This window comes from Antedon bifida, chromosome 10 (genome assembly GCF_963402885.1).
Source record: "Antedon bifida chromosome 10, ecAntBifi1.1, whole genome shotgun sequence".
NCBI classification, from domain to species: Eukaryota; Metazoa; Echinodermata; class Crinoidea; order Comatulida; family Antedonidae; genus Antedon; species Antedon bifida.
Window position 1 is genome coordinate 1,363,031 of NC_136235.1, and position 24,374 is coordinate 1,387,404.

The 24,374-nt window shown below is 31.2% G+C and overlaps 1 protein-coding gene and 1 non-coding gene across 3 annotated transcripts; one reads left to right on the top strand and one right to left on the bottom strand.

Moving 5' to 3' along the window:
* Positions 1–579: 579 nt before the first annotated feature.
* On the top strand, positions 580–23,492 carry LOC144854417 (nuclear receptor-binding protein-like). 2 transcript variants are annotated; one of them, XM_078712372.1, is made up of 15 exons: positions 580–812; positions 3,267–3,389; positions 4,573–4,674; positions 9,217–9,347; positions 10,131–10,225; positions 10,823–10,906; positions 12,960–12,995; positions 15,657–15,814; positions 16,281–16,413; positions 17,338–17,437; positions 17,920–17,970; positions 18,392–18,581; positions 19,122–19,185; positions 19,446–19,501; positions 19,849–23,492. In XM_078712372.1, the coding sequence occupies exons 1-15, from the start codon at positions 675–677 to the stop codon at positions 19,930–19,932; spliced, it is 1,545 nt and encodes a 514-aa protein (XP_078568498.1). In that variant the 5' UTR covers positions 580–674; the 3' UTR covers positions 19,933–23,492. The 2 variants fall into 2 exon arrangements, with proteins under 2 accessions (XP_078568498.1, XP_078568499.1); XM_078712373.1 differs by lacking the exon at positions 12,960–12,995.
* A 565-nt stretch (positions 23,493–24,057) lies between these two features.
* Positions 24,058–24,129, bottom strand: Trnag-ucc (transfer RNA glycine (anticodon UCC)). Its single transcript has one exon. It is a non-coding gene; the product is annotated as a tRNA-Gly (tRNA).
* Between the last annotated feature and the right edge of the window lie 245 nt (positions 24,130–24,374).

Consider the following 24,374-nt stretch of genomic DNA (forward strand, 5'->3'; position numbering starts at 1 on the left):
TCAACAGCGGGAAACCCGCCCCTTACAGAATGGAATAAAATATATATATATCTTATTAAGACCTATACAATACAAAGTTATACAATCTTACTATACAGTCTATTTATACTGCTTCATATTACGTAATTCATCATTATGTCATATGCATATTAAACTTGTTAAAAACAAGATGACCGGTTAGCTCAAGGCCACTCAGACAGCGACTGAGCGTCACGCTGGTCGGTGGAATAGAGTTAAAACTATGCGAGCAACTGTGTTTTGGGGTTCATTTGGGGTTTTATACGTCCCCCTTTCTACCACACATCATGAGGCATCAACATCTGGTGATGTGGTGGAAACTACCTCAAAGGCTGTGGCAGGGCCTTAGTGCTGAGGCAGAGAGAGCACACTTTAAACCAAGGAGGTATACCTCCCTGCTTTAACATCTTTTTTTCTCTCTGTCCACCAGCTACTGCATGTTGTATTCGATCTCATAAATTTTATGTTTAGCGCCCTCAATTTATCATCACCGCGCTCGAGTAGTGTGTTGGTCTCGATATTGTCGTGTACGTGTATGTTACCAGCACACACACACGGCGGACGGGTTGGGCAAGTTCTCAATATTCAATGAATGAGTCCATGACGAGATGTATTGAAACTTGTATCTTAGCTAAAATACAATTTCTTGTTTAGAAATGGCCCAAACAAAACCTCCAACGGGCGGTAGTGAAGAAAAGAACCAGTCTCCTCATGATAGTGGGGATGATAGTGAAGATGAAAGTAAGGTTTTAGAAGAAAGTCCATGTGGAAGGTGGCAGAAGCTGCGAGTAGTGGTGAGTAATTGTGATTGTCTAACCTGGCTCGGTTCGGTTCGGAAGGTCACTCATTAGGCTTAGCTGTTTTTGGATAGGCCTACTACTACTAGGCCTAGGTTAGTGTAACCAGTCCCATATGATATGATCAGTAGATAGGCATAGATAGGCCTTAGTATATCAGTAACACCAATTGAGTGGTGGACATATTTTTAACAATATTATATTAAACAAAAAATTAGCCCTGCTGGCCTGGGTGGGTTGGGCGCGAATTTATTTTTTGTACATAAGTTGGGGATCCCTTATGTTATGTGAAAGATAGCCGAACTATTTCCTAAATATAACTAAACCTAACCCCCTAAATAATCTCTATCTCACTATAAAGTAAAAAGAAGTTGCTCATCATGGGATTCGAACCCCACACATCGGCATGTAAAGTCCAAGTCTAATCCACTCGACTACACAGATGGCTCGACAGAAAGCGTTTGCATTAGCGAATTGTAGTTAGCTCAATTCTTACGTCACACCTTTGGATATTACAAAATTGAAATAAATAATCATGTTTATTTTGTGACGTCTTATATTATGAGGGGTCCCCCAACAGCTTGAGTACAGCATCATACTAAATTGTTCCTGTACTTTAACTGTACAATCAATTAATTTAACGTTTCTCATAATTGACAGTAAGTATATGAACTCACTGTAGTTATGACTCATCTAAGTTTGCAAGTACTTATTAGGCACTTGCTTGTTGTAGTAACTAGTATGTCATACCTGTAATAGTACAGATTGATTGGAAACAACAATTAGTGAAATTTTTGCTATCAACATGGTGGTGGAATTGAGTAGTACCAACCTTTCGTTTTCAAAATGTGCCATGCAACTCTTCTGAGCATAATGAGCAGAATTACCTTTTTTCAAATTCAAATATAAATTCATCATCGATAAAATATAAAGAAAAAAATTAGAAAAACTTGATCGCTATGTGCGTACTGTAGTTTAGTGAAGTGGTGCATCATGAAAATAAAATGTGAACTAGGTATCTCAAAATAAAGTGTCACAAAACTGAACAATCATGTGGTTAGTACACTACAGTGTTAATAATAGATTAACATTAGGTTATTATAATTTATCCACTGATCATCAAACTTGATGAAACTTTAAAGTAATTTTTCTTTGATGTTAAAAAGTGAAGTGAAACGTTTTATATCACTGATCAAACAATGAGCAGAACTTTCCATAAAGTAACTAATTAACTCGGATATTATGATTGGGTCACCTTGGATAAGAGCATTAACTCTACTCTACCCTAGTGTGTGTAAACACTTGCTGTTTAAAATCATATTTAGAAATATGATATCAAAACTAGATTATCAAGGTCACATTCCATAGCAACAGGTATTTCAATTGAGGTCAAAATGTCAAACTCAAAACCTTATAAATTAATAGTATAGTTACATACTTTATATTAATTTTTGAGGGAATACCAGAAGAAATAAGAGATTCATTTATTTTAAATACAACTTCAAGTATTAAAAACTTTAATAAATAAGCTTAAAATTAATTTTTAATTAAAAAGTTATTTATTGGTGAACGTCTACTTTTAATGCTACTGTAATACTATTATTATATTTTAATTTTATTTTAAATGTATATAGAATTATATTCTAAATGTTTTTTTATCTCCTATCATTGCAATATGAGATCTTTTAGATAGTGTGGTGATTAAGTTCATATTTTAGGAATCCTGTTCTGTGTGTGTTGTTTTTTCTTGTCCACGTTTTGTATTATATTTTTATGGATAAATAAAATTTTATATTTAAACATTTTTTTAAAATAAGTGTTTGTAATATGGATGGCTCATGGTTTAGAAAACATGTATTTTTTTGTAAGTAATATCAATAATGAAATTTAACAGTTGTAGGCTGATAAAATTGTCTGATTCACTTTCTCATGAGACTATCCAATAAAAAAATTGTGCAAAAAAATGTTTGGAAAAGAATATTAAATTAAATATAGATATGAGTTATTGAAATGTCTAGACTATACAAGTACAATATTAAAATGCTATATATTGAAGGAACCATGACATTTTGAGACGAAAGGTAACCAACCATCAATATTTAATTATACTTTTAATTTAATTTAATTTTTTCATCTAACAAAAACAAATGCGATCATAATAGAAAACAGATTGAAAAGAACAAGTCGAGACAAGACACCCCAAATGTGATTTTAAAATAAACAGATTAAAAAAATTAGTGGGCATTGTTTCTATGAAACAAATGTTTGTTTTATGAATCTGTTTGAACAAATAACAGTTTCTGACATACCACCCTTTTGTTAATGTTAAACATAAAGTTTTAAACTAAAGTTTGTTATTTTGAATGTCCATTTAATTTTCGCAATTCTTTTTACGTCTGAATAATATTTGTGTTAACAACATTAAAATTTTTTTTTTTTATATTTTGAAAGGTAACGCAACGAGATGTGCCAGGCATTGATATTGCATACCTAGCAATGGACACAGAAGAGGGAAGGGAGGTTGTCTGGAATGAGGTAGAATTTTCTGAAAGGAAAAACTTCAAATCACAAGAGGTAAGTTTGTACTGTAAAGAAAAGTTTCCATATAAATATGAAAGATTTTGATACTAATATAGTAATCAGTTGAGGTGAGGTTCCCACCTGGACGCATCAAAAGTAATTTGACCAATCATGACATGACGACGTGTTTATACTATACTGTACAGTGACTGTACAGTACATTTTTCTGCATGATCAACATTTGCTGTGTTTAAATTCCCTGTATACATTCTAATCAGTTGGCTACCCATCATTTATTTGCCCACATTTACCCAATATTTTGGCAAGTTTAAGTACATTATGACTAGCATAACTGGACCACATTCAAACGCAATCGTCTGTAAATTAATTCTTAATATAACAGTTGCTTGGCCCTGTTCATTCATTTGCCCATTTCTACCCAATTTTATGCCAAGTTAAATGTAGCATTATGTTGTAATTTATCAATTGTAATTTATGGCAAAGCATGATAAACCTCGACCAAATCCAATCCACAGTAAATCAATCGTAATATCACGTTATAGCTGACTTGGCTTATAATACTTTATTCCATCCTTCAAACTCTTACTTAGATCAATTAAGTTTTCTCTCAAGCAATTCTAAGGTGATATTATAATCTGTGAGTCTTGGTCACATGATCTGATATGTATGCTGCACCGTGAGGCGTTCTGGTTTTGTGCATAGCATACAATATCAAAATACACTTCACACACAAATCTCTCCTAAAAACTCACCTATTTCAATAGTTATTCTTTACATGTTGCGTTGTGAGACTCCAGTAAAGGGTGCTTTATAAATGTTCGATATATTTATTATTATACAACACAACAACCTAGCTATCTATAATTTATCCACGGTAAGCAAATTCTGTGATACAAATGTGTTATGTCATGTAACACATGTGACGCTTGTAACATGGCAAAGCCAAATGATGCTGTACAGAATTTGCCTACATTATCATACTGCAAAATCTGCTATATGGAAGTAGAGAATAACTACTTCATTGAACTCTGACCGATGTGGTCAGGAGTGCAATTTCTTTATATGTCCGTTGAATTTCTTTATATTTCGGGTTCACCCTTGTTTACATGATAAGCCCACACAACACAAGGCTAGTCCGGTGACTGATTGAATTGGGAAATCTTTCATTTCATGAAATTATTTGCATTCATTATTTCTATAATATTTTGATTTCCAGGACCAAATTAAGCAAGTTTTTGATAACTTGACTCAGTTGGAACACTCAAACATTGTCAAATTTTATAAATACTGGATTGATTTGAAGACGGACAAACCTAGGGTAAGTACTGTATGTTATATTCCAACGTGTGGGTGGTGTTGGCATTAAACTCTCTATCAAAGTATAGAATGTATGCAACCTGTACACTACACATATATCAAAGCCTATGTGTGAATATATTCTGTAGATCAGAACATCATCATGATTTTATCCTACTGACTTTCAGCTACGACAACATTACAGATAGCTGTTTTTAGATCATAACAATGTTTCAATTACCTATATTTTTTATGAGACTTTATTTTTATTCTGGCAATTTCAAGACAAAACTCAAATCAAAACATATTTAAAAAAAACATATGATTCATGAAACACCTATTCACTAGTCACTAACACTTTTAAATAAATGGAAAGGCATAGTAGGATATTCTGTATAATTGATAGATTGAAATGGCAATATAATGCTTAGTGCTAGTGCCAAGCTATATAGCATAAAAGAGAATGATCTCAGCTAGCACTCAGTACAGTTGGATTTGAGCCAAAACACTACTCAAAATTGTATTGTAATGGAAAATATTTCACAGTTTAAATTTAAATAATTTTTAATTATACTGAATTATAATTATGTGTCCAGTTCTTTATAATGTACCTGTATGCTAGTGTGTATTATATTTATGCAATGAAATAAACTACAGCGCCTATTAATTAGGTTATATGCATGATATGCATATAACCTCTTGATTCTGTCAGGATCTTTATTTATTTATTTATTCTTTCCTTAGCACTATTTTGTCCGTGAATTATCTTGGCATCAGTTTCATCTAGCTAAGTCAATTTTTCAGAGTATATTCCTTATAGCCAGGAATCGATGTGGTTATGTTTTCACGGTGCGCAATCATAAATTACGCGGTTTACGCGCGATTTAATGAAATCACGTTTGTAATCATATCTTCACAAGCATGAATCACTTTTAAACAAAATTTGGTACTCATAAATTTCAGGTCATATTTCATCATATGGCAATATAATTACGTGCGTAGCGCATATAACGCATGCGTACGCGCGCTTAAAAGTTTTAAAATTGTCAAAATTTATTTTCGATGAAATTAGAGTACGTTTCAGGCAATTTTAAGCGTTTAAAAAATTGCCACGAATGCGCAGAATTTTGCACGCGCACTGCGCGTTAAACGTTAATGCGCACTCTTTTTGCCCGATTTCTGTTTTACAACCTTTCTTTAATAATATCATCATATTTGATTCACTTTTCAACTCGAAATTGCGTTATACAAGCACGTCAAAAGTGACAGGCTACGCACGTATAAGTTAACAAAATAGTGAAAATATGCTAATTTTTAAAATTAATATATATCGTCAGAATGCTGGGGAACACCTATTTTTTATTTCATTTTCTTGAAGTGTATGTATCATATGTATGATTTATTATCAAATTAAGAGAACAAAAGTTGATTAAGTCATCATTAATTGCATATTGAATTAAAAAAAATTAATTTCGACAATCAAACAAATTTTGACATTTTCTTAGGCCGAAATAACAAACTTAACATTAACTTTCTTTCTTAAGAAGTTCATATATTAAAGTTAAAAGTATATAGTTTGACAGTGCATCATTTTTTTAAATTTTTAAAGATGTCATCATAGTAAAAAATTATAATTCATTGCGGTATGTAATAATCTATCTGCACCAAAGTGGTTACTGCATAGTAAATACACGGGGGAATCTTTCTACATCTTTTAGTCAGTTGTGTATAGCTCGGTGGTCTGTGCTCGTGTCTATGTCTGTCAAGGTACCGAGTTCGAGTCTCACCTTGGGAAACGAAACGATATAAGATTTTTTTTATTATCCGTATTGTTTGTTCAATTTTATTTCTTAGTGTATAGATTATACACATGATTTATAATGAAATCAAGATAGAAAGTAACTTATGTCTTTATTATGTAACAAATGTGATTTATGGCATTATACGCAGAGGGATCTTTGATCTTATTGTGATACCGGCTATTGTATTTACATTAGCTAGATCCTATCATATATTATAAATAACTAAAGATTCTGAGAAAATCAATCAGTCAATATATCTTTTAAAAATCAATTATCTTTTAAATCAATGCATATAACCTATAATTCGTCATAGTGACGAATTAAATCTAGTTATGTATTAGTTTGTTGCTGATGTAGATAACATTCTGAAATCTAAAAATAGCAATAATTATTGATTATGCATTCATTTCACAGCCTTTGGGTGACCTGGTCAAGGTCAATTTTGTTTGGTTTCGTTCAGCCAGTGGTTTCCACACCTAAAGAGCTGTTAATCTGCCATAACCAAATAAACACACACATTGAGGTTGTGATATTAATATTAATAAACACACACATACAGTAGAGGTTATGATATTAATAAACACACATAGAGGTTGTGATAACTGATATTAATAAGGATTTCTGTGAAAATTACGCCATGTCTCTGGGGCATAGTATTATTTTTGTCAACCTATATGGTAAAGTGTTTTAAATGGGATATGCAAGGGTTCCAAATATCACTGAGTATACAGACGTTATTTACTTATTTGTAGTTGAAGTTATTTAAACATTCGTTAAAATCGATATGAAAGGGTTCCGGTGACTATATTGTTACTATATCACCATGTACAGTAGCTGGGTTTGTTTACGTTCTAAAATGGATTTGAAAGGTTTCCAAAAAAAAAGTAGATTAGTTTTGTCAATCAAGTTTATGACCTTTGCCCTAAATATCATGAATAACAGGTCGCCCCCCCCCCCCCCCCCCAGTAAACAGTAAAAATCCACACTTACTCAGACTGTATTTGGACTGACTGTACAATTAGCACACTGTGCTTTGCCAAACATACAGTAGCATTTCTTAAAAAGTCATTTTTGCAATTTTTTTTATTGACATTGAACACAACTTGCATACAATGATACAATACAAATTAGGTTCTTGGAGGACATGTCTGTATGGCTTGTGAGGAACTAAATAGTATACTATGCTAATAGTAATACCCTAGTTCCTTCCTTCCTATACATCTGACCTATCCTTTCCTTTTTTTTCTGCAACTCCCATCCATAAAATCTTTAGTCATTGAATTCCTTTTTATTCAATGTCATTCAATTATTAAAGTGCTATCTCTCCACTCAGGTGTATAAATGTGTACCCAGTTAGATCAAGACACAACTTTGCGCTGATTACTAGCTGCATTATGGGAGTATGTTTCCATACATGTTTAATAAAGATGTGAAGCACTTTGCATTGTGCAAAAGCGCTATATAAATAAACGAATAATATTATTATTAAACTAATATTGGGTTTCAATATATTTTGTGTTGAATACATTTCAATTGAGAGTCTGTTGGTCACATGACTGCAAATACTCGTCTTTGATTGGTTATTCTTATAACATCATGATAGCTGCAAATTGGTTGTTATGGTAATTCAAATCTAAACATAAGTCTAAACCAAAATTGACTTGTATGTAGAAATGAAAATAATATTTTCCCATTTACATTTTATATGATTACCCAGAAATGGTTGCTAAATAATTGCACAAACTTGTTTTTAAGAGTAAACAGAAAGTTACTGCAGTTTTTAATTTTGACATGGTCCCTAAAGCTCTGTCTACACTATCAAACTAGTTTGACAAGATGTGCCCAAATATGGTAGTGATATGCCCAAATATGGTAATGATATGACATCATCATTTCCATATATGGGCACATCACATTTGTTTGTCACATAAAGTGTGATAGTGTAGACAGAGCTTACATACATAACAGAATACAGTTAATAATAATATGTAAAAGAAAATTCAAAAGATTTTAACACTAACACTAACAGAAGTCTAGGTGTGACTTTCAATTGCAAATATGAATGCTTTCATGTCATTTAAGTACATGCCGCACATGCTCAGTAACATTCTGTTCATTGCGAACATTTTTAATGTTATTGAATGATTATCATTTCATGTGCAGAACATTGAGATACATTCTATACATTGAGGAGTCTCATTTGGTTTAATGTACTAAAGATATCCATGACATTTGGCCATATGAATGATCAATAAATGCTATACAGTTTGCCTGTAGGTACGTTCCCCTAATGAAAAAATCAATTTGTTATCATACAATTTAAAATTGAATGTCAAAATGTATCTATTACATTAAATAATATTTTTAAATATGTAATTCTTGATAATGTATTTTCATGAATTTTAAACTACGATGGAAAATTAATGAACTTTGTACATATTACAGAATGACACACATCTTTGTTTTAATGTTACTGTACATTAAATAACCGTCACACATAGAATATTCCAGTATCACATTTTATCTTTCTCTGTGTTTTAGGATATTTATTTTCGAGTACCGGAATTCAATTTATTTTTGCATACATTTATCTTTTAGAATTACAGCAAGTATCAAGGCCTGGCTATGAAATTTATAAAAATCGACAGTATTTATTTCCCAGTACTGTACTGGTACAGTGTTTAACTTCGCTTTTATTACTGCATGAATGTCATAACTTTTTTGTATTTGTTACTGCAACATGTTTATCTTTGTTTTTTTAGGTTATATTCATTACTGAGTATATCACATCAGGGTCTCTTAAACAGTTTTTAAAGAAGAGCAAAAAGAATAGGAAGGTAATCCAGTCCAAGTCTTGGAAAAGATGGTGCACACAAATATTATCAGCATTAAGGTAGGCATACTAAAATAATTGAAAGAGATACTAAAAAGATCTTTCATTTTGATTTAAAGGTTTTCTAATCAGTGGATTAGTTTGGTGTTAGAGCTTGTGGACTTTTTGATTTTTGTAAGGGCGTGTGGCGCAGTGTATTAGGTGTCGGGATCAGGATCAGGATTTCGAGATGCTTGTCACATTGCTTATGTCCTTAAACAAAGCACTTGACCTTTCCACCCAGGTGTAAATGGTTACCTGGATTACTAGTTGCATAATTATGACATCTTCCCATACATGTGTGATCCAATGACGGGCAATAATGTGAAGTGCTTACAAGTTTCAGGCATTAAGCGCTATATAAGATCGATTTTCAGTTTCATAATTAATTTAATTATATTTTTCCTGTCAATAATTTATTAAATTACAAAAAATAGATCTATATTTTAGAACTTAGAACACTATAGTACACACTTAAGATAAAACCATATGGAATTATAATTAATTGTTGGAGCTTATTATATTTCAATTGAAGCTATTGGCTATCTACCAACACACAATATGTTCATAAATGATTTTAATTGTCAAAAAATAATGGCTAAAAAATTCCACTTAAACACAATCATGAGCCCAACCAAATCTGAATCCCATATAAACATATTTTTTTAACTTTGGTTCTGAAATCTGAGAGTTTTCTAATATAGTACTGTTGTATTGCTTGTTGTTCATCTGACATTTATAGATTACTTTAATTTTGTAAGACATTAAGTAGTTTGAAATAATTATTTTGCTTTTTTCTTGTAGCTATCTGCACTCTTGTGAGCCTCCAATAACCCACGCAAACCTCACATGTGACGCCATCTTCATTCAGCATAATGGACTTATTAAATTTGGTTCAGGTATTACAGTGCAGAAGATAAATCAGATTGTCTTCTTCATTATTCTTATTTTCTTTGAAAAAAAAACCATTATGTTGAAAAAAAATTGTCATGTAGACCTTATTAAATCTTTGTTTGTTTTCCTGTGTCTTGTCATGATTTTATTTCGTAGAAAATGAAACATAACTAAAAATTCCAATAATTTTAATCTGATTATATCTTGGAAAATATTATATAATAATTTTATGTGTCAACAACTCATATCTATCTTGGAAAATATTATATAATAATTTTATGTGTCAACAACTCAAATGTCATCTATATGTCAGTTAAAAAAGTTTATTTTTTCTTATCCAGTTAAAATATATATTTAAAATGAAGCTGAAATTATTAAGAAAATGTAAATAGTTTATTCTTTATCTTGTGCAGTCTATTTCGTGCCTAACTTACCTGGATAAACCAACAATAGCCTTTCTCCTCGAAGAGCGAGATATAACTCGAAAAGTACAAGTTTTCATTGAATGCCCCTCTTCACAAATGGTATAGTCCATGAACTATTTTGATATGCAAAGCCATTGTACAACATTGTAGAACTTGTTATTTCATTGTTTGTTACAGTCGCTCCATATACAATACAAAAGCATGTGAAGACGTATAGAGAAGAACAAAAAAACATCTACTACATTGCCCCAGAATACGGAGGTTAGTGCCATAAACTATTGTTCTATTTTTATGTGATTAACTAACGTTATTTCATGTTAAAGTTCGTTTGTATTCCTTTATTTATTATCTATTTAATAGAAGTTGACATTTTCATTGATTTCTATGATCAATTTAACCTTTTTATGGCTTCTTTTATTGATCATTTTATTTCCTGTCCTGATATTGTATTTTATTGGTTTATTTTCAACATAGTGTCAGGTTTCAGAAGGTATAGAATGAAAAGGTTTATTGAAAGCTGAAAGGGAGAAGATTGTTTCTGCTGGATATTGCAAAATATGGCAGAATAATCTGTTGGTCCGTTACTATTGAAATTGCTTTGGATGTTAAGCCATCTGGTCCTGTGTTCATACATTGTACACATGCACAATAAAGAACTTACTCCATGGTAAAACCTTTAGTCCATGGTAAAACCTTTACTCCATGGTAAAACATTTACTCCATGGAAAAACCTTTAGTCCATGGTGTAAAACCTTTACTCCATAGTAAAACCTTTACTCCATGGTATAAAACTACTCGAAAAGATTGCCTACTGTGATGTTGTGTGTACTGTTTGTATTAAAAGTTCATTAACTTTTGTGGGTCATAAATGTGAATTTGACATGTTTTGTGAAAATGATAGGTTTCCTTGATAAACATTATAATATTATTTTACATAGTATTAGTTTCAGTTCTATTTCTATTGAATCAAACGTTACAACACAGTGTGCAGTATACCTCATTTAAGGAATGATTTATATGGCCTTTACAAGATTTCATTTTCATCATTTTCATATATATATTTAAAGGCAGCAGAAATGAGGTGAAATATATATCGTAGGTATATTGCAAAAAGTTAGTAACACAACTGAGACAGAGAGAAATATACAGTTATATATATTTATATGAATTTTGTCCAAGTACTCTCACTTGCTCTGCTGTTTTACTTTATCATTTTGATTTTCATAGCATTTTGCTTATTTTATTTTGTATCTCTATTGAGATCCAGCCACTGATACCCACAGCATTGTCATTTTTTCAGTGCTTATTTGATTTTGTATCTCCATTGAGATCCAGCCACTGATACCCACAGCATTGTCATTTTTTCATTGCTTATTCTATTTTGTATCTCCATTGAGATCCAGCCACTATAATACCCACAGCGTTGTCATTTTTTAAAGTAATTTTCCTTTGAATTTTTCTATAAATATATTTATAAATATAAAATATTTATTATGAGACCCACTTCTGTCAAAATATTGTACCATATAAAATAGCACTGTAAGTGTAAGGTATATAATTGATAGCAGAAAAATAAATTTAATGCCATGCTGGAAATAGTTTTGTGAAATAGTGGTACATAGCATTGTGTAATTACACTTCTCACTGACAATCCATCCTTGAAAACATGTTTTATTATCTAATTTGATATTTAATTGCAGAAAAGTTATCGTTGCATAGATTAGTTGACAATTAACAAACAGGTAGTTAGAATCTAGATCTGGAAAGGTTATAGGTTAAAGGTTATCTGCAAAGGTTAAAGTTTATAATGCCAATGCAGTATTGCTTATTAAATGATGATAGATCGTTTAGTTGAGATTGCAAATATTAATTACTGTATTCTAATGTGAACCTTGTAGTTTTGATTTTGTTAAATTCTGAAATGTAATGTTGATAAATGCGAAAGACAATAGTTGCATTAATGCTTCATTAGTGATTCACAGCGAAATTGATTACTTTGGGTTCATAGTATTATCCTCTGCCTATGCCATGGAGTTATATATAGCAGCATCCCTATACACACCACTATATACAATTTGTTACATCATTATTGTAACACTTTGTTTGTGATCTAAATAGTGTTATTTAAATTATCTCCCCCCCCCCCCCCCCCCAAAAAAAAAAATAAGCTTCACCAGATCTTGGGACAATTTGATTTCATAGTCTATATTAGTCAATTATAAGCATATTTCATCATGTTATTGCTGTTAAACTTTGATTTTAAGATAGGAATGCTTGCAAAATGATGAAATGTTGTTATTTTTTTGTTTATAAGAAACATGGGATAGTCACTGTGGCCTATGCTGCAACTGTAAGTAAACTTGGTAGTAGTAGTACATGATTGATTAACTTCTGTTTTTGATGATATCTTGTCTTTAAATCTGTTTTAATTTGTGAGGAACACATGGGGCAAACAAATTTAACAAAAGATTATCTTTTTACATTCACATTAAACAGATCTGGACATTGTAGCAAACTAAGCACTGTCTACACTATCAAACTTTATGTGGCAAAATAATGTTATGTGCCCATATATGGGCAAGATGATGTCATATCACTACCATATTTAAGCATATCACTACCATATTTGGGCACATTACACATTTTTTTGTCAAACTAGACAGAGCCTAAACAGACCAAGCAGTGGTTTTATGGCTTTAAGTTTGAGGTAGTTTTGGGAGCTATCACAATTCACATTCACTCCAATGATTATATTATTTGGTAATGTTCCTAAAACTCTGTCTACACCACATTTTTTTGTCACATAAAGTTTGATAGTGTAGACAGAGCTTAATAATTGTGACAGTAGACAGATATCTCTACACATTTACATGCGCTAGATTTGTTTGCTCCATCTGTGTATACCACCAGCCAATCCTCCTGTTGTGATGTCACAGTACAATTTGATGATTTGCATTTTTAACTAACTGCATGATCACAACTTACAATAACATTAATATTGATTTTACTTTACCAATATACAGTATATTGATATACATTTTGTTATGTGAATTTGACAATACCTTTGTTTATTAATGTATACATAACTTTCAAGATTATTTTATAAGTATTGTAGTATTGTTTCTACTTGTATTCACATCGTCTATTATGTGCTGGACAAGGTGTACAGTAACTAATAACTCCATCGTAGTCATTTTACGAGTGTTATTATTATTAATTTAAATGATTATCATTTAAAATTAGTAGCATTAATCGTTAGTTAATATTCAAAACACTGTCTACATTGGCCGATCCAAAATTGTGAAAGTTTAGGATTGTATAGTAAAAAATGAAGAATGATGATGAAAGTGATTTTGTTTTTCATGAGCTCTTTACAATTTAGTTTATCATGTACTTAGATATCCAAGGAGGATCTAGCTGCCCCACACCCCCCCCCCCCCCTCTTCCCCCTAAATTGTGAAAATTGCATTGTACAATATTCATACCATATTTCCTTGTGTTATATAATATTCTCTATGCATTTATTACTGTGTAACACACTTGGATATACCTTAGCTTTATACTGTTGAGATGAGATTTTTAACTGCTTGTGTATCATGTTATGTCTTGTTGTAAGCATGTTATTGATACTATACTCTTGAAATGTATATGTAATGATCTGAAATTATTCGAATGTTATTTGAATGTTAAAAAGCACATACAGTATAACAGTTTTGTAAAAATTTTCCCGGAAAATGTGACGTACCAAATCCTAGTTGATATAAAGATGTATGAAATCTAAATACCAATAGATATATCTTTTGATTTCTATTACTACTACTGGGAAAGTGTTATATTTATTGCGACAATTTTAATTCTGTATGCACATACAACAGACAGGATGTGATAGAATGTTGTATGTGTTTCTGTATAGTCAATGTGTGTATAAAAATAATAGTTATTGAATTTCTAAATTTGTAAAAGCATTTCTAAATCTTCTTCCTTGCATCGTTTTTATTAGCATGTTTTTTGTTTCTGTCATCTTTCTTTCAGTCCAATTTCAATATTAGAAACAATCTCAATATTTCCCTTGATCTTATGTTGACCTTTCAACTGACTAGTAGAGCAATAATTACTTTTCCAGATTTGTTTTTTTTAAAATAATATACAATAAAGTATTTATTAATGTTAAAGTTAGTTTCCTAAACTATTGTAAAAAAACATGATACTAGGTATTGACAATGAGTATGTTTGATTTGATGAAAAGAATTACCAAACGGCGGCGACTGGAAGAATGTTGCAGCGGCACCAACTAGTCTCCGCGATGACATCTGAATTTATCTTCAGTTTAATAGAAAGATTTTAGATGTATTATAACATCGCGGTTACAATGTGTTGAATTAATTGATGTTAGGAAAAGATTAAATAATTTGCTTGGTACAATACACTAGAGTTCATTAAAGAGGATTGCAATTACTGTATATATGTGTAATTAAACATAAAATTTTTCTTTTATGTAATAATATATTCATAATACTTAATTTAAAACATTTCTTTCCCAACTAGTTTATGGAACATAAATCGATGTACAGCGCTTTTGATAATGGTTTAATTCTAAGACCACTATATCAAATTTGTAATGTAATAATACTAGCCATGCAAATCAAAATGAACTAACTACCAAATACCACCCGGACCCAGGTTGGCTGTAATAATAAAATGTATATTTGTTCGTTTCATGGGAAAATGTCTCCTGAATAATGGTGTATCAGAGTTACAGATTAAAGATATTTATTTATTATAGAGTGGTTCTATTCTATATTTTTCATAGCTTTTTTAGTCTTTGTGATTAACAACTTATGCAAATGATTTTTGTTATTTTATCTAAATTGTAATTTTATCTAATGTATGATGATTGTGATGTTTTGTTTGTTTTATCATATTTCTTTCGAGGAAAACAATTTTTCCATGTACACATTTTTATATATGGAACAAATAAAGATTTGATTTGATTCTAATTTTATGATTTCAGATCCAACGCAGGTCACCACTGCTGTGGACATATATTCATTCGGTATTTGTGCTCTTGAAATGGCCGTGCTTGAGATCCAAGGCAATGGTGACTCTAATAGAATCTCAAAAGAAGCTATTGCAGCTGCACTTAATTCAATAGAAGATCCTTTACAAAAGGTACTTCAACACAAAACACTTTATTATCATGCTGAAGTATTTGATATGCTTTGTCCTTTTTATGATTTTTTTTACAAATTTTTATTGAATGTTGTGATGACCTTTAGGCTAGTTTATTGTATCTTATGGAATAAACAATTTAATTACAATAAATTTAATTATTATTATTATTTATTATTATACAGTAATTATATTTATTGTGTATTCTTGCCATTTAATTGGCTGATTTTGTATAACATATCATGCATTCTTCTATTTTAACCATTAATTTTAAGGAGTATTGCATGGTCAGCTTTTTGTAAATATAGAATTGCAATAATACTGTATGTATTTGCATGTAAATTGTTTGTATTCATTTTGTCTTGTAATCTTATGTTGAAACCGAATAAAATAAAATCAATATCATACTATTTATTTGAAAACTAAAAAAAAACTAAATTAATTCATTGAATTTGTTTATTTTAAGGATTTCATTGAGAAATGTCTAGAAGAAGATCCAAAGAAGAGGATAACAGCTAGAGAACTGTTACTGCATAAAGTGCTATTTGAAGTACACTCACTTAAACTATTGGCAGCTCATAGTGTTGTGCAATGTGAACGTAAGATATAGGTTTTATTGAATAATCGTGATGGACAAAGGTCCAGACATCCACCTGGACAAAGGTGGCTGCAGACATCCACCTGGACAAAGGTGGCTGCAGACAGAGACTTGGAGATCAAGCCATAATGATAGTATTATGTTGATACCTAACAGTAACAGTCTTGATGGCGTGGCATTATGATTTATACAAAGTCTAGCCAGAGCTCAAGATAATCATGTCATTATTATTCATGCATTCATTTCATCTTTACACACTTTATATACAATATTGATTATTGATTTTAACATTTATAAAAGAACAGTTCAATTCATTCAAAAGCCTTTCCTTTGATCACGCAAACTTTAAATGGCGACAAGTTGCGTCAAATCTAATTACAAAATGTGTATAAATCATATTTATCTTTTACCAGAATGACATCAACATGATTGCATGTCTGCGGCCATGTCATTACTTAGTTTAGTAGGATTTTAAGAATATTATTTCAAGTATCCTGTTTAATCATCTATTTATGACTTATCTACCACCAGTGGAAAAAAACACCAGTAAATTTAAACATTATTTGACGTACATAATTCTCTTTATCACTAAAGTTTAAATGGAGCTGTAGCTTGGTGGTTAACATGCTTGCCTTCCAATCCCAAGGTCCAAGGTTCAATCCTGACCTGGTGCTAGGGTTGTATACTCACGACTCTTTCAACTCCACTCCCTTGAAGTTAATTAGTCTCAAAAGAGACTTAGTTTAACAAGCATGATAAATTATTAAATAGTTTATCCATCCTGTAATTTGCGAATCTCTGCTCGCAGTTGGATGTGTATGAAATAAAAAAATAAATAAATTTTTATGCTTCTTCTTAATATTTGAATTTTCTACATGTACTGTACTTAATGCAGTATTTTAATTTTCTTGTTTTTTTTTTGTAGAAATACCAGAAAATTTGGAAGAACTAAATGCAAACCAGGACCCAGAAGCGGTGTTAGCGACGATATCCCATGCTGATGGCAGGGAACCTGTACATATAAGGTAAGCAATGATATCCCACACTGATGGCACGAAACCTGTACATATAAGGTAAGCAATGATATCCCATGCTGATGGCAGGGAACCTGTACATATAAGGTAAGCAATGATATCCCACGCTGATGGCAGGGATCCTGTACATATAAGGTAAGCAATGATATCCCACGCTGATGGCAGGGAACCTGTACATATAAGGTATCACTTGATTTTTCCCCAAAACATATTGTTAAAAATTAAAGAACTATTCAACAGCTCAATCAGCTTATTGCTCTTAAATTCTGTTCTAATAAGAACTGTGTTTTGTAGAGTTTGATATGCAAAGAAAACTACATTACAGTCGAAACTCTTTTATTTTTAAAACCTCATCTTTCTTTCAAAGTGAACTGTACTTTATCTTATACCTTAGAATATTGCAATAGTTATAAAACATGAGCAATGGTTGAAAGAAATTCTAGACTTATTGTCATAATTATTTTATTTTACAGAATATCTAATGTTCCATCTCTAGAATTGGAAAAGTTTCTTGAAGATGTCAAGTGAGTGTGTGTTTTGACATGATAATGTTTACTTATAAATAGAGACTTTTTTAAGCAAAGCTTATTTAACATTATTTTACGAGGGTGGTCCATCCAGCCTAAACTGATCATAATTAGAGACCCTCACAAAAATACAATATGACCAGATAAACATGCAACAATTAAAAATCAAGTTCAAATAAATATAATTTATAAAGATTAACAAAATCAAATAATGCACGAAATAACTACAATCAAAAGTGAAATCAATTAAATAAATTAAATTAAATTGGCCATCTCGGAGAGAACAGTCAAGAGATAGGAAGCATGAGCCCTTATATGGCCTTCATAGACTAACAGAAATCCAATTGTTTACCAATTTTCTTTTATCATCTTCTGTTTTTCAAAGTGTCTAACAAAATACTTTATGCTTGTATCTCAGAAATGGTATTTACCCATTGACGTCATTCAGAATGTCACACACGCAATTATCGCAACCTCGTCCCCAATCACCAGAGATGGCCGAGTCTGTGAAAAGCACGACCCCAGAACCTGTAGATATAGAAAGTCGACTCATTAGTTCCATGATTTGTACACTTAAACTGACAGAGACAGGAACTGGCAATTATCATGTAAGTTGTCCGAGACATTTTAAGAATTAAAAAATATCTTTTGTCCTTTCAAATTGCTTGTACATTGTCTGATGAAACAATTATAATTTTTTTTTTCTCCCAAATTGTCTTTCAAATCATCTCCTTTCACATAATTCAAAGGATTCCATTGGATAGAGTTAAAGAGGCATTTTTATCAAGGCATGCTTCAATAAAAAATATCTTAATAATGTGCGTCTTGTTCCCTGTAAAAAGTGATAAATCTTAAAACAGTACAGTAAATTCTCCAAACACCGGACTCCCTTAAAACCGGAAACTCTTTAGGTTCAAAAGGTCTCAAATTTGTTTTTGCCATTAAAAAAACACATTCTGAATACCAGACATATCGGGCTAGCCCAAAGGTGTCCGGTATTGGGAAAGTTGACTGTATTATCAATAAGAAGATAGATATATATTTTAGAAAACGAAATAGAAATATTTTTAAAATCTTTGTGATAGTCCAATTATAAATGACCTTATTGTTTGTATTTTTAAATAAAAAATAAATTTATATTGTTACAGATGGAGTTAGCTTTGAAGATGGATGATAAAATGAATAGAGAATTGAGTTGTGAGGTTCAAAGTGGTATGTAGTATTATTTCATCAATTTCTCTAAGATTATACTGATTAACTTGGTTGCTATGAAACCAATGGATAAAATTGTTCAATTTCTCTCATCTTAAAGTGCAGACCATTTACTGGCATTAAACACATTTCTAAGAGAATTCTAAACTACTCAGCTCTTTAAATTTTGATAAAACAGTAAAATGAAACGGTAAATTGATAGAGTGAAAAAATAATTTGCTTGACCTAGTAATTGAAAATGCTGTGCTTCTTTATTTCAGATGAAAGTCCTATTACTCTAGCAACAGAATTAGTGGACTTCGGCTTCATCAGTGTGGTAAGTTTAGATTTTTACAAATAATTATTAAAAATATTAGTATTGAAAATAGTTTAAATGTGAAGTAAAAAATTATAAAATATTCATTTATGTTGCGGGAAGGGATCGCAAAAGCTGAGACAAAAAAAAAAATTCAAACGAAACGAAATTAATTGTGTAATTTAATGTAAGGACAAAACGATTATAAATTTAACCAAATGGGGCAACCGTACTTATGACAATAAATTTAATAACATTTAATAACATTTTAAGCTTTACATGGAAGTGAGCATTAGACATCTAAACACTTGCACAAAAAAAATAAAAAAATAAGTAAATAAATAAAAAAAATTCTCTTTCATTTTCAGGATGACAAGGAAAAGGTAGCTAACAAAATTGAGATTGAAATCAACAAAATATCTACAAATTCTGCAGTCATGGTAACCACATAACAGAGGCTGTTACGATTCGCGGATGAAAACACAATGCACTCCAAATGTAACCAATCACCAAAGGCCAGCTAGCTAACTATAGATATACGAGCTGGAATCGTCTTCGTTAGGTGTTAAGCAACGCATTTTGAAGGGCGTTTTTTTAAATATTTAATACTGTAATTACCGTCTTAATGTTGGTATAAGCACACTCCAAAATATGTTGTTTTGTGAGTATAGGCCTCTTTACTACATTTTCGCTTTTGAGCCTCCATAACTTCAGTCCCAAAATTTGACCCACCTTCAGTTTGGTCCTAGGATGTAAGGTTTTCGGCTTAATATTCTACTATAGCCAATATAGTAAAAGTGAACTGTGATAAGAAAATGGAAATTTAATGTAGTAAATTAATTCAAGTGTTACGTTAATTAAGCACTTTTTTTGAAAACCAAACGAAAAGTGTGTATTCTTTAAAATGGCAGAAGTACAAGTATGTAAGGAACCATGTCAGGATTCTACTGTAGTTACTGCAGTAACTGCATATACTTTTACAAACTAGTTTGTGCAATTATTTATAAACATTTTCTAAGTTATCGCACACACTGATGCAGCATCTGCCTCATAAACTTTACAAACAAACAAATTAAAATCATATGTTACTGCAGTAAAACATGTAGTTACTGCAGTAACTGCTGTAGAACAATTTTGACATGATCCCTAAGTTTTCCAATATAACAAACGTTAATCAGTCGGTATATTTTTTTATTTGCGTAAAATATGTTTTTTTATATAAAACAAGGACCATAATTGAAATGTATTTCAATGCAATAGCTTATCACCAATGCATAATATTTGAAATCCGAAAATTTACTGCACGTTTATAACAATATATTATGATCTAGGCTTATAGTACATAAATCATTTTCAACAAGTAAACCCGGCCTGCATCAATGAGGCTAAAACTTTAAAATACAGTGATACTGGAACTGACGATACTGAAAACGTTGAGCCTAGCCAAACTAGGCCTGCCAAGTCCACCTCTTCATCATTTTATTCTTAAGTCGTGTCATAAGCCAGTATCGGAGCAACATCATTATCTTCTCGAGTTGTGTCATAAGCCAAGGTGGGATTATCTTCTCGGTCTGCTTATTCATCAGTTTCATCCGCATACCTCTGAGTGGCTGCTTCAGCCGCATGTTGAAGAGACTGATGAAGAGGGAGCAGTTCATCACAAATATAACCACCTCACTCTAACAATGGTAGAGTCCAAGTTTTTTAGGCAATCATTTTTCCCTGGTACTCTATACATTCATTCTGTAGTTTATTATTATGTATGTAATATGGAGAATGTATAATGGTGAATATTTTGAAGACAGCAACTTCAGCTAAGGTTGTATATAAAAATAAAATGGTTATTAAAGAAAGTGCTGCAGTAGTAGATAATGATTGACCTTATTAATTTTTGTCAATAATATTATTTTTTTAAGCCTTGTACAAAATTGGTTATGTTAACAAATTTAATGTTTGTCTAATAATATTAAAGATGTATTGTCCCCCTGAAAAAATATTTCTTAACAGTTGAATATTCCATTTTAATGCAACATAATAGTTATCCACTTTCACTAAAAATTGGATTGGAAAAAAAATGTATTTACCTGAATAAACTACAATTTAAAGCAAAAAAAATTGTCAAATTGGCTGCCAACCAATGGGTTTTTGGTTGAATTTAACCATTTAGTTTGTCATTTTATATGTGAAAACTTTATTAAAACTACAAAATAACATATTTAAAGTCTCATTTAATTAATCTTCATTTTTCATGTTTTTGGGGGACAATACATCTTTAACATAATGGTCACTATTGTCATATCAATATAGATATGTTTGATTTTGTATTATTGTATTTGAAGGCCACTATATCGACAATCTCACGATTAAGATACTTTATGTCACAATTTGTGGACATTCTAGATCGGTGCAAGTATGAGGTACTATCTAGATTATTGCATGGAGAATCAGACAAGTATATTGTCACTATTCTTGTAGATATTTGTTATGGTAGAGATACAAATGTGATACCGGTTGTTTTAAAACTGTGATACCTGTTATGCTTGGTTCCCACTAGAGACGTAATGCAAGGACGTAACGCAACATAAGTAACTTGACCAATCACAAGCGATGGATTATTCAAATCAAGCTTACGTTGCGTTCTAGTTGGAACCAAGCTGTGGTGTCAAATACAAACTACATATTACTTTATGTCTAAGTATGTCCAAATACAATTCACTATAAAGCTTACTTAAGAAAAAGGTTACACTGTGATTGGCTTAATGTTTGACTAACCTATTAATACACATTTAAATTTCTATATTAAAAGTTTTGTTGGAAAATTCAATTCACTTTAATCGTACAGACAATTTATCGTGTGTCTCTAGTACATAATTCCCCAGTTTCAATATGTTGAATGCACTTTACACTGATTGTTGAATATATTTTAGGTAATTCAAAGCTTCGTTGAAACTATGGAACTTAATGTCTGTACAATTTTGAACACTGACTGTATGTCTGTATGTCCCAAATTGTTGTACTGTGCGTTCTTTCTCCAAATAGAAATTGGTGTATTCAATTAGGTAAACTTTAGTGGTCAGCTACCTATTCCAGAGTCCTGGGCTCGAATCCTGTCATGTGATTTTTTTTCTCATGAAAAATTGTTTTTTCTGTAAAGATCTTGTATTTGTTTGTTGAAAAGGATAGTGAGAATTAACTTATGTTATCCTTTGGTAATTTGCCTAAAGGAAAATTCTTTGTTTAAATGGTAACTTTAGTTATACATAAAAACCTGTAAATTCAATGTAAATTTATTAATCTTTCAAACCAAATGACAAACTTTGTTTGTCCATTACTGATACATAAAATGATGAAATAAATAAATAATTCTTAAAATGATGAATGTTTTAATTTCACAAGAAGCCTACTTTGCTTTGGAACACCCCTATTAAGGGACATTTTCATATTTAACGAAGGAGGGAAAATAATATAGTAGTTTTGTAACACTATGGCCAACCAATATTCCTGGAGGCACACCCATTAAGGGGACACTTTGCTTGGTCCTAATGGTTTTCCTTATTGGGGTTACAGTAGTGTGTATGAGAATGGGTTAAATCATTATTATCCTCTTTTCACACTTCTTAAGTTCTGTCTACACTATCACTCTAGTTTGACAAAAAAAGTGTGCTGTGCACAAATATGGTAGTGATGCCCATATATGGTAGTGATATGACATCATCATGTCCATTTATGGGCACGTACAATGTATCGCATGTCGCATAAAGTTTGATAGTGTAGACAGGGCTTTATCACATTATTTAAAATGTTTACCAGCAACCTGTTCAGTTTGATAACACACTTTCTAAACACTTTCCAATAGTTTGTATGTAAAGAACTATTATTAGCAATATATCTGACAGCATACTACCGTATTAGTGTAAGTGATTATTATTTTATATTTCAATCTTCCATTCATTATTATGTTACCTCAATAAAATTAATAAACTAAAATCAGTTGGAATGCTGAAATATTTGATTAATTAGTATTTAGCAATTTTTGTAAATAGTTCATAAGAAATGAAAATAAGAAACAGTTTTGGAATGTCATCGTAAACGCAATATGTTTAGTATGATCATTTGGTGACCTACACTACTAGCCAGCTCAGCTCCTGACAAAGTAGTCACTTAACGGTATCCCATGATCTATGCTAATATCGGAGTAATATCACAGATTATCCCAGGTTCGGTCATGTCTTTTATAAGCAGATTTTATGAGAGAAATGATATATTGTTCTTTTATAATGTTATAATTAAGATTTGTTTAATTTCAAACCAAATTTCATTTAAAATAAAGTCTGTCCTGCAAATAACACAACGTTGCTTCTTTTTTTTTACTGCCTGAAATTCTACATAAAAGTGTCTATTAATAATATTAATTGATTGGAAACAGTGGCACACTTTGATGATACAGTTGCGTCCAAATAATAACTTATTAAAGGAAACAAAATAAATCTCTATTAAAATATTACAATGATATGAAAAACCTGTTCATTTGTAATTTCATTGACTAAAAAAAAATGTTATATAAAAAAAAAAATTGGTGCGTCGGCCGGGAATCGAACCCGGGACAATTGCTTGGAAGGCAACTATGTTAACCACTACACCACCGACGCCCTTGTTGAATCTGGTAAAAATAATCGTATTTAAAAGATATACCAAAGTTATGCATTTTAACATAATATTTTTAATAAATCTGTGGCATTTTAATTATTTTATTTCATTTATTTAGATCTTTTATGTTGTTTGCATTACATTTTAATGTTTTATTAGATTAACATTATTATGTGTGCCGCTGTTCAAAAATCGTTTTCCGAATAAATTCTTATTGTCATGCTGAGCTGTTGGTGGCGGGCTCCAT